General features: G+C 60.2%; 1 protein-coding gene across 1 annotated transcript; it reads right to left on the reverse strand.

The window, feature by feature from the left end:
- Positions 1-1,805: 1,805 nt before the first annotated feature.
- KCNS1 (potassium voltage-gated channel modifier subfamily S member 1) lies at positions 1,806-6,583 on the reverse strand (the record flags this gene model as incomplete). Its single annotated transcript, XM_084296425.1, has 2 exons — positions 1,806-2,261; positions 5,618-6,583. 2 exons carry the CDS (start codon positions 6,581-6,583, stop codon positions 1,806-1,808), a joined length of 1,422 nt encoding a protein of 473 aa, XP_084152551.1.
- Positions 6,584-11,430: the final 4,847 nt, after the last annotated feature.

The raw sequence follows: 11,430 nt of genomic DNA on the forward strand, positions 1-11,430 counted from the left end.
GATCCCGTGCATCCCATCTCTGCACGTTCCTGCTTCCCAGATTTAGTGGGTCTGTAATGGATAGGATGAAGGAGCTGTGGATGGGGCAAGCTCTTTGCTTGGGCAATCATCATTTCGAACATTAATTGCCATCCCTTCTTTCTGCCAGCCACCCTGCACCCCCCCTGCCTGCCACCCACCCGTGCTGCTCCTCCGGGAGCCCCGCAGCCCGAAATTGCTCACCCCAGCCCCTGGGATGCTGCTTCGGCAGCCGTGGTGGGAGATGGCAGAGGGGCACCACAGCCTGCTGCAGGAATCGCTCTGCAAGTGGCCTGGCAGCTCCTGGGGGCTGATCCCACCTTCCTCCTGCCCCTGCCCCAAGCCCATGGATGAATGGGGCACGAAACAGAGCCAGCCTCCGGGGTGGGTCACTCAGGTCTTTAATAAAATATACCGTATGCATCCCATGCATAGATAGAAAATTAATTTACATGCTCTTTTAATTATTTGCATAATGCTTCTTAGTTAATACAGGTAATTTAGTCTTCACATTTTATTTTTTTTGTACATTTTGCTACTGGGGTATTCATGGAGAGAAGGGGGAACTCCTTCCTTTGTTCAAGTAACGGTGCAGCGGGAGCTGGTCCGGGGCGGGCGGTGAGCGCGGGGCCGACCACGGCACGGCCGTACTGGAAGACTCGATGGCGCCGGGAGCGTGGGCACCTCCATGCCCTGCTGCTCCCCGGGGATCCCCTGGTCCCACCTGAGCTCAGGGCGGCTGGACCCGCACGGTTTTGTCTTTTATCCCCGTGGACAGCAGGTGGCTGTGGCAGAGCTGTCACCAACCACGGTGGTCCCCACGCGGTGCCCTGTGTGCCAGCCAGGACAGCCGGTGGCAAGCACCAGGATCCAGGTGGCTGTGGCCGTCCTGTAGCCATCGGAGTAGTTTGGGGCTTGCTGGGCACACTCCTGTGTGCACGAAAATCCTGCACGATTTCCAAACAGAGAATGGGGGGGGGTCAAGGAAAAGCTCCGTAGAGAATTAGTGCTGTGCCGGGAACAACCCCAAACATGTGCAGCTGAATCAGGGTCTGCATGGGACAGGGGTGTCCTCCCTGCCCAGCTGAGAGGGGCTTGGGCAGGGAGGTGACAAGGAGCAGCACGAGGTCCCCTCTGTCCTGCCGGGGCTGCCTCCTCTGCAAAGGGGAGCCCTGGGGGGCTCAGCTCCCTGCGGGGATGGAGGCGATGCCCCCCGGCTCCTGGCACTGCTGCTGCCCCTGCCTGGCCCCAGGGCAGGGGGACGAGGTGACAGGGTGAGGCTGGGGAGCAGGGCAGGTGTCAAATCCCTTGGGCTTTGTTCATCACCCCAGCGTGGCAGCTCCTCCAACACTGGAAACCAGGAGCACGCGGCAGTGGCCAAGGCAGCTTCTTGGTGCCCAGGAGCATCCCTCGTGTCCGCTCCCCAGCAGCCCTTTGCAGGCACTCTGCCTCCTCTCTGCTGCATGGGCTGGGTGCCAGCAGCAGCAGCAGCTCTGGAATGAGCGCCATGCCCTAAATGACACACAACTTTGGGATGGAGGAGCACCACCATTCATGCACCCAGAGCAGTGCCTGTTCGGGGTCACCCACTTTTCTTTTCTCCCCTCTCCCTTCCTGTCCCCTGGCTGGGGTACATCCAGCTGAGACGCACCCAAATCTCCCCAGCTGCTGCCTCCCACTGCCCCGGGGCTGGCAGCAGCCGGCGGGCACCGTCCCCAGCCCCTCCTGTCCCCTGTGTGGGGCTGGGAGATGGGGAAGCCCGGCCCCTCCGCCATGTCCTGGGGGGCTCAGGGGGTGGGCAGGATGCCGGGGGTCAGACCGCGGCGGTCGGGGCTGCCTCTGCCCAGGGAGGTTTCGCTCAGCGCCTCCGAGTCCCGGTCGTGGCTGGAGCAGCTCTCCGTGTCCTCGGGGTCTTTCTTCTCGCTGTTCCTCACGGCAGCCTCCAGCGCCTTCTGCTTGCGGTAGAAGTGGGAGAACTTGTTGAAGATGATGGTGATGGGCAGTGCCACCACCAGGATGCCCCCCAGGATGCAGCCCGAGGCGGCCAGCTTGCCCGCCACCGTGACGGGCACCACGTCGCCGTAGCCCACCGTGGTCATGCTGACCGTGCCCCACCACCAGCACGCCGGGATGGTGTCGAAGCCGACGTCCTCCTCCTTCTCCGCGGTGTAGGCCACGCCAGAGAAGACGGAGACCCCCACGGCCAGGTAGAGCAGCAGGATGCCCACCTCCCGGTAGCTGTGCTGGAAGGCAAAGCGGGGTGACGATGAGCGAGGACCATCGTGGTCAGGGCGCTGGGGCACCACAGCACAAACATGGCCCCCATGTAGCCCCCTGCACACCTCCACGGGCATCTTGTGGGCATCACGGCACAGTGGCGGCACTTGGGAGTTAAACACAGTGTGGGGAACACGGGGAGGGGAGTGGGAGCAGCCCAAGGTGGGCTCAGGGTCAGGGTACATGGGTGAGCCGTGTCTGGGGACAGCAGGGTGGCTGGGAAGCCAGCCCCTGGCACCCCCATGGGGACAGGGCAGCCAGGAGGGGAGCCCAGCCCTGTGCTTCCCACCGAGGGTTCCTGCTGCAGCCGCTGTGCCCCGGCTCCAGCCTGATCTGGGCTAGCAGCATCCAGACACATTTTCCTTTTATCTTGGCAGGTCCCCAGGAAGCACCGGACCGGCAGGCTCTGAGCAAGGTGATTTGTATTTTCCTGATGCTGGCGGTGTGCGAGCACAAGGAGGACAGGTGCCTCTGCTGCAGCCTCGGCTCTGCCTCCAGCTCCTGTCCCAGCCCCGGCTGGCCCCGCCGCCTGCCCCTCCGGCACCCCTCACCATCTGCGGAGCTCAGCAGGCTTTTGCTCATATTCTGCCCAATTCTGTCCCCTGAAGCCTCACCGCTGGGGACATTCCAACCCTGGGGTTCTCAGTGACTTTAACCCGTGTCCAACCCTGCTACAGGACACCAGAGATGCTACAGGAACACACAGCTGTTGTGCTGGGGGAGTTGTTTTATAGAAACTGCTCTTTTGGAGATAATTCCATCTCCCTTTTGCTGCTGCTCCATGGGAGGCTCAAAGCAAAACCAACTGCTCTGCCTTAGCCCGGTGTGAAGCGATGCAGCCCCGCTCATCGGATCAGCCTGGGATCCATCCAGCACCAGCCCGGGCTGGCCCCAGCACCCATCCCCATGGGCACTGCGCCCCTGGCTCACTGGGGACACCCAAACTGCCAGGTTGGGGACAGGGGGTGGTGGCAGTGGGACAGACAGGCGGACAGCAGGGGTGTGCAACGGGGTAAGAGCAAACAGCAGCTCACAGGGCTGAGCCCATGCTGCAGTTCTGTCCCTGTCTGGTCACCACAAGCAAATTTCTTGGATGTTTTTGCCCACTGATCGGCCAACTCGCTCCTCTCATCTTTTGGGGAAAGGAAATCAGAGCTCTGATTATATTATTTTTTCAGTCTCCCAACAGCCAAAGAACGCTTTACTGGAGACCACATAATGACTAAACGAAACATTTGAGCAAAGCAAACAGCAGAAGACATGGGAAAAGAGCTTCTGTGGTCAAGGCAAGGCATAAAGGAGGTGGATTCATGGCAGGGAGCACGAAGACTGCTTGTACTGCTGGCAGAAGCTGCTCAGCTAATGCCAGTAACACCAAGGGAAATAACACCCTCCCCCTCCGCCGTCACCTGTGGCTGCAAATGCCCCAGAGAAACTCCAAGAGCTCCTGGGGAAGGACAAAGAGCCCTGAGCCTCACAGATGGATCAGCTGGCCACGAGAGGCTTATTTCTGTATGGAGTTTATCTGCTGCTGGGGGGCGGCCAGCACCGAGCCCCCAGCTGGGAAGCGCACCCGCTGTCACGGATGTTGGTGCAGGGCAGGAGGAGCAGCGATGTGTGGGAAGGCTGCCACCAAATTAAATGCCCCCTGGATCATCTGCAGAGTGCTGAGTTTACGCTGCACAAAGGGCAGAAATCCCTCTGCTAACACCCCTGTGGCAGGGCAGCAACTACTCGCCATGCCAGAGCCATCGCCCCGCTTCCCGGCCGTCAGCAGGCTTTGCTCCTCCGCTGCTGCTTTGTCCTCTTACAGGAGGAAGTAAATTACGATGAACACGGCGTTGTAATTTATGTGGCCGGTAAATCACAGCACCAGGCAGCTGCGGCAGCCTTGTATCGCTCACCCCCTGCTGCTGGCGCTGCCCGAGGATGTGCAGCGAGCCCGGCAGAGCCTGGCAGACCCCGGCAGCCCCTGCCCTGCCGCAGAGTGTTGTTCCTGCTCCCGTGGAGCACAGGAAAGGATCGGGGAGCCCTTCCCACCTGGAAGGTTTGATTTAAATTCTGTGAGCTGCTTTAGGTGTGTGTGCCGCTTGCTCATTGCTCTTCCAAGGTGGGTTTTCAGGAACGAGGGTGCTGTGGGTAGGGCTGCAGGTGCCTTTGTTTCAAACAATGCTCCCTGGACCCCATCCTCCTCCCCAGCCATGCTCAAGAGTTGATTTTCTTTCTACCCAGCCCTACGGAGCGGGGCCAGCCCTGGCTGCCAAACCCTGCTGACACCAGGACATCCCGTGCCAGCACCACGGGGTCCCCAGCCTGAGAACCAGTGTGGTGTTTTGGAAGTGGGGCCAGAGGCAGCCCCAGGAGGAGTGAAGGTGTCTGTGCTAGTGGTGTCCTCCCCGTGCGCAGCTCGAGCATCTGCTGCCACACTTGGTGGGCCTGGCGACTGGCCTGGGGGTTTCTCTTGAGTTAGTCACCAAGAAGCAGAGAAAATCAAAGGCTGGGCTAGCTGGACCCTGCAGCACCTGGATTTTGAGGTGAGGGGATGGCTTCACCCTCCCCAACACACTGGCTCAGCCACACATCACCCTCGGCATGAGGCGGCTGGAGGGACTGTGGGGACAGCAGAGACTGATGGGGGGCAGCTGAGCTGCAGCGATGGAAGTCGGGGACATGGGACCAGGCTGGTGAGGGTCTCATGACAGCTTCATGCCTCAAAACCCATCACAGCTGCTCTCACCAGGCCCTCCCAGGTGCTGGGAGGGTGCTCTGGTGAGCCTTGGGGCATGATGTGAAGCCTGGGGACCTTTCCTCAAATGTGTGTGGGTGCCACCTCCCAGTGTGCCAGGGGCCTCGGGCACTCTCAGCACCCCTTCATCCAGCTTGTCCTCCTGAGGGCCTGGTCCTGAGGCCAGCTTCCCCCAGCCCTGCATACTCTGCGGTGTCACAGGACGGCTCCTGGTGGTCCCAGACCCCGTGGCTAACCCAGTGAGGTGTCCTGGTGGGATGTCACCACCCCTGCATGGCTCATTCTGCTCCGACACTGGGTATGGTGCTGGCCCACCACGGTGGGGCTGAACCCATGGAGGCACCAAGTTTCCAAGTGTCAGGGTCAATTCCTGTTTGCTCTGGGTGTGTGCACAAGGGGTACTCGTGCAGCACCCTCACACTGCTTTGGCACACCCCACAGCCCAACCCACCGCCCCAAACAAGCTCTCACACACCACCCAGAGCTGGAAAACCACTGGGAATGGGCACCTCTGCATCTCCCGGCCATCCCAGAGCTGGTAATAAGGGTAGGTATGGAGATAGGGAGCCCATTTACCTTCAAGGTGGCCCCCAGCGACCTCAGCCCCGTGGAGTGCCGAGCCAGCTTCAGCACCCGGAATATCCTCATGAGCCGAAAGACCTGCACCACCTTGCCCAGGTTGCCCAGCTCCGAGTCGCTGCCCATGGTCAGGTCCACCAAGAGGGTGAAGTAGAAGGGCAGCACCGAGACGATGTCGATCAGGTTCAGGGGGTGCTTGAAGAACTTCTTGGGGTTGGGGGAGAGCAGGAGGCGGGAGGACACCTCGAAGGTGAACCAGGAGATGCAGAAATACTCCAGTTTGTGCAGGACGGCTTCGTCGAGCACGTTGCCGGCCTCGTCCGCCTCCTGGTACTCGGGCATGCTGTGGATGCACATGGTGGCGATGGAGACCAGCACCACGCTGATGGACACGAAGCTGAAGAGCTTGCTGGGGATGGAGTAGCCGGGGTTCTCCATGGTGAGCCAGAGGCGCTTGCGCGCATTGCCGCAGCGCAGCGTGCTGTAGCGCAGCAGCTCGTGGTTGATGTCAGAGATCTCATCCGGGGACGTGTCCACGCTGCTCACCTCGCTCTCCTCGTCCCAGTTGTGGTGCCGGCCCTCCAGCTTGCGCTCGTGGTAGCGGTAGCTGCAGCAGGAGTCCAGGAAGAACTCGTTGATGCCCCAGTACTCGATCTCCTGGCAGAAGGAGAAGACGCAGAGCTCCTCCATGACGTGCAGCTTCCCCGTCTGGTAGAAGTGCAGCACGTAGAGGAAGAAGCCGGGGTTTCGGTCGAAGTAGAACTCCCTGGCGCTCACGTCGTAGTCATCGCAGAGCTGCAGGATGGACTCCTCTGAGTCGCAGGACAGCAGGCGCCCCAGGCGGGTGTCGGGGAACTTGGAGAGGGCGCTGGAGCTGAGCCGCCGCCTCAGCCCCCCCACGTTGATGTTGATAACGTCCTCCTCGAAGCCGGGACCCCAGTAGGTTAAGGTCTTGTTGACCATGATCAGCAGAGCGGGGGCTGGTCCACCTGCGGGCGAGACACAGCTCGAGGGTGCTCGGGGGGGACAAGAGGTCCCTGGGGGGCGAGGGGGTGCTCACGTGTGGGACAGAGAGGGACAGTGGATGGAGGGGAAGGAGCAGCTTTGGGCATTTGTTCTTTGCTGGGGAAGAAGGAAAACAAAACAAAACAAAACAAACACAACCAAACCTATTTTTCCAGATGAGGCTTTCCTTCCTTATTTACCTCTTGAAATCTCTCCCTTTGCAGATCGCCGGTGGCCTAACGAAGGCAATTTGCTGCATCTCCAGCACCTCGCCTGTGGGGCTTTCCTCCTTCAAACAGGTAATTAGTCACTGGAGAGAGGATTTATCCCCCAGTGAAAAAATAGATCTTGTGCTGCCCTGCGCTCATCAGATTGTGCCAGAGATTTGCAGCCCGACCACCTACATCGCTAATAGGACCTGGCCAAAAAGTCCTTGGATGGCACGATTTGCCCAGGAGCTGTGGTAGTTTTGCCAAAATCAAAGCGTTTTCACAGGTGTTAGGGAAAATTTCAGAGGAAGAAGTGTCAAAACAATTCGTCTGCCTGCTTTGTCTCCTCTTGTGTGTTCTGTCACGTAAAATATTAGGATTTATTTTTATAGTGTTGAAACATAACAAAAACATGATTCAGAATCATTGATGACTGAATGAAAGGCCTGTGTATTAGTAGGGAAATAAAAAGGGAAGTTTTGCTTTCTGCCACATTTCTGGGTTTTACGGGTTTCAGGGCACTGGGCTTTGCCACGCAGCAGCAGCTCCATTCGCTAATGAGCAAGAGTTACAACATCTAACGACGAGCAGCATCCGCACACCCTAAAATGCATTTACCCACCTTGACCAGAGGTTTGAACTAAGCAGGCGAGCACTCGGTTTGTGCTCTAAGTCACCTTGGAACCTCTCCACCTACCTCCTGGCCCGTCGCCCTTTCCGGAGGGGCGTGGTGGAGCTCGCAGGGAGCGGTGCCAGGGCTTTGGTGTCCTCAGGAGGGCACCGGGTCTGCTCTCTGAGACCCCAAAATTGCATTTCTCCCACAAATCATCTGCTTTTGGGAAAATCCCTTTGTTGGCTGTGCCTTGCTCCTGAGCTCTGCTGATCTGTCATTGCTGATGTGACTTGTGCAATGCTGGAGCTTTCTTTTAGTGGTTGCAGAGGAATTTGTGACCCCCCTGACCGGCCTGTCTCCGTTCTCAAAGCTTTCCCTCCACGGCTTTCATCAGCCCATTCTTATTAGAAAAGTTCCTCACCCTCTCTGCCTGGTGTCACCCATGGCAGTTTTCAAACTTTTGGGTGACACAAGGACAGAGGCTGGGGACAGGCAGCAGGAGCCGGGGGAAAAGGCACTGCGGGGGTGCTGGGGAGCCCCCAGCCCAGTGGGGCAGCACCTGAGGGCCAAGACATTGAGGTGGGTTCCCCCACCCCACACTGCTCACCAGACACCTCGAGGGGTTTATGGGGCAAGCACCGAAGCAGGGAAAGGGGGCTATGCACTTTCTGGTGCCTGTGCAGTGACATATAAAAGGTTGGAGGCACCTGGGGGGGTTTTGCATCTGAGCCTGGAGGTCAGAGCTGGAGAGGGAGAAGTGATGGAGCCAGGGCTGGAAATAGCCCCCAGAGGTGGGTTTTTAGGCTGAGTGGGGCTGGGTGCAGCAAATGCCAGCTGGGTGTGAAATAGCCCAGCAGAGGCATCTGCTACCTTGGTTGCATCTCGGCGCCGGGGCTGATAAAGACACAGGCTGCGCACCACAAGGCAAGCGCTTCCCCGTGTCTGGAGGAGGCAACTCTTTTGTGCAAAGCCTCCGAGCTAAATGGACTCATCGGCTTTCCTATCTAAGGGGGGGCGAAAAAAAATAAAAGGATCAATTTTTTTTTAAATGCTTCAGACATGGAAGGGAGAAGAAGGGGCGCAGGCGCTCCTCCTGTTCAGGGACAAACTGGGATTTCTGTGACAGATCGGCTTTTCCAGGGAAGACATCACACAGCCCATCTGTGGGGTGGGGATGACTAATCCAGGTTCCTTCCAGAAGGATGCTCATGCAGTCAGGCTGCGCGCACACGCAGGGGCCGTGGGGGTGGGCCCGTGGGCTGCAGCCCGTCCTGCGCCCCCCGAGCCTCTCCGTGCCCTGTTCTGCAGCCAGGGGGCAAGGCCAGGCCAAACACCACCCCAGGCAGTGGGGACATGGTTTTGGGGCCAGGATGGGGCAGGTTTGGGGGTTGTGGATGGGGCTGGCAGCGTGGGGTGAGCCCAAAGCGATGCTCGGGCTCAGCAGGAGCAACTCACACCTTGTGGCTGTGGGTGATGCCTTGCCCCCATGGCAGGAGGAAAATTCAGGGATGGGCGAGCTTTGGGCTCTGATGGCAAGAGAAAAATGGGTGTCAGGGATGGGCGAGCTTTGGATCCTGGGGAAATTCCTCCCTGCTGCACAGGGAGCAGGGCGAGGGGGGTCGCGGGCAGAGACTCTCCCTCCTGATGCCTGTTTCTGACCGAAGTGAATTATTTCTGCCCACACACGGCTTTCATCTGGGAATCCAGCGCAGCAATTAATAGTTCTGTAACTCTTTTGCCTGCTCGCTTCATGGCGAGCTCAGCTCAGCCTTGGAGCACCGCCGAGGCTTGGGCCAGGACCTGTCCACCTGGATCACCAGGGCAGGATCAGTCCCATCGGCGGGGCTAGCGGCTGGGGGACAGGAGCTGGCTTTGGGGAGGTTGGGTGTGTTGGGTTTTTTCTTTATTTTTTAAATCACAATGGGCAGAGAATACAAATGTGCCTGTCTGCAGTAACGTGAATTTGCAAAATTGTCTTTTAGTCGCACCGAAATCTCCATTAATGATTGGGAAAACAGAGCAGATCGAGCCAGGCCCTTTGTGATCGATTTTGAAATGTTCGGTGAGCTGTTCGAGGGAAACTGCCGCACACCCAGTAGGAACCATGCACTGGGCATTCAAATGAATATGTATCTCGTGAAGGAAAAAAATCTCTGATATATGCATTTATGACAGTAAAGAAATATTAAAACAGATCAAGCATATCTGTACGAAATGCTGGAAGAGTTTCCCTTGACAACGCATTTTTTTCTGACAGCCTTTCACAGGGAAGTTCTGTGTATTTATTCCAACTGGCGGAGGGGACCCAGGGGAGTGGGCAGGGAGATGCTAATAGATATTTGAGTGAGGATGCGGTGAGAGCAGGGAGTGTTGCACTCAGGGGTTTTCCAAGCAGGTACGATGGGTTTAGATGAACAGCCCAGATAAAAAGCCCCGTACTTACAGCTCGGCGAGGCTTCCCGGCGGGGAGTCGTGGGGCTGGTCTCAGAGGAGCCATTAGAAACGTGCAGAGGAGGAAAGCCTTTGTCCCTTGCCTGCAGCCCAGCCCGAAGCACCCTGTCACCATGGGCTCGTGGCCCTGCACCTCCCAGGCGTGCCGGGGTGCTGGCTGCAGGCTGCTGGGGCCAGCCCCAGCTGGGATGCCCGTGGGATCGGGGCAGGGCTGGGGGGATCCAGGGGGGCAGCTGACATCCCGGGGGGTGTCCCCATCCATTGGCTGCGTGCTGGGGGCAGCTGGGGCAGGACTGGGGAGGTGACACTCTCCCTGGGATGCCCGTGTGCCCTGTCCCTGCCGCTGAGCATCCCTGTGCCCGTCGAGCTGAAGATGCTCAGCGGGGTGCGGGGAGCACGGAGGGGTTTTCCCACTGCTGGCAGCTCTCTGCAGCCGGAGCCTGAGCTGCTGCCGTGTGCTCGGAGGCCACCGAAGTGCCCGGGGCTGGGGGCAGGCAGCTGGGGGACTCCCGGCTCTTTTTTGGGGTGCAGGAGGGGGGCGGTTACCCAAAGCTCCGGGGTCGGCTGTGAGCAGGAGCCCAGCGCCTGCTGCGGATGCTGCCGTGCGCGGTGCCTCTGCTGCCAGGTACCGGGCGCACAGCTTCTGGGGGGAAAGGGAGGACCCCGCACCCTGCCCTGAGGTTCCTGGGGGGGGTGGAGAAGACCCGGGGGCAGAGGGGCTCCCCTACACCCACCTCCGGAGTGCGCGGCAGGGGTACCCCGTGCGCCAAGCTCCCCGCAGCATCCCGGGCTGGAGGCTGCTCTCCTCCCCGCTGCTCCCCGGTCCCTGCTCAGCCCGGTGTGCCGATGTCCCTGCCCCCCCCCCCCCCCCCGCAGCATGCAGCCCCCCGAATTGCCCAGCTCCGGCTCCCCTCCGCTCACCTGCAGCCGCGCCGCCCCCGCCGCAGCGTGCGCGGAGCCGCGGAGCCCTGCGGGGCCGGCGGCAGCTCCGCGGGGCCGGGCGGGGAGGGGAAGGGGCTGGGAAGGAAGGGGAAGGGTTGGGGGGGGGGGGGGTCCCCGCCCCGTCACCCCCCCTCCATCCTCCCCTGGGTGCCGCCCTCCGGCTCCGCCCGGCGGCTTTGTGCTGGGGGAGGTGGATGGAGGGGGGGGGGCTGGGGAATCCCCCCCGCAGCTCCCCTGGGAGAGCTGGAGATGGGTGCGAGGGGTTGCTGCCAGCCGGGGGGGGGGGGGGACGGGACACCCCCCCAATTTTTGGCAAAACCATCTCATGGTTGCCTTTGTGGTTTCCCCCGTGAAGGCTAAAGGCAGCTCTGCGGTGGCTGCACGGGGCTGGGAGCGGGGTGGGCAGGGGAACCGGTGTCCCCCCACCCCAAATTGCCTTACCTGCTCCAAGCGCCCCAAAGCAGGAGGGCGGGGGGCGAGCGGTGGGGCCCCGAGCTCAGCGTGCCGCCCCACGGCGTGCCGGCGATGCGCCTCGGCCCTCGCAGGTGCCCGTCACAGCATCCTGCTCCTTGAACCTCCTGGGGCTGGGT

The sequence above is a fragment of the Netta rufina genome (genome assembly GCF_964035555.1).
Source record: "Netta rufina genome assembly, chromosome: 16".
Classification (NCBI taxonomy): domain Eukaryota; kingdom Metazoa; phylum Chordata; class Aves; order Anseriformes; family Anatidae; genus Netta; species Netta rufina.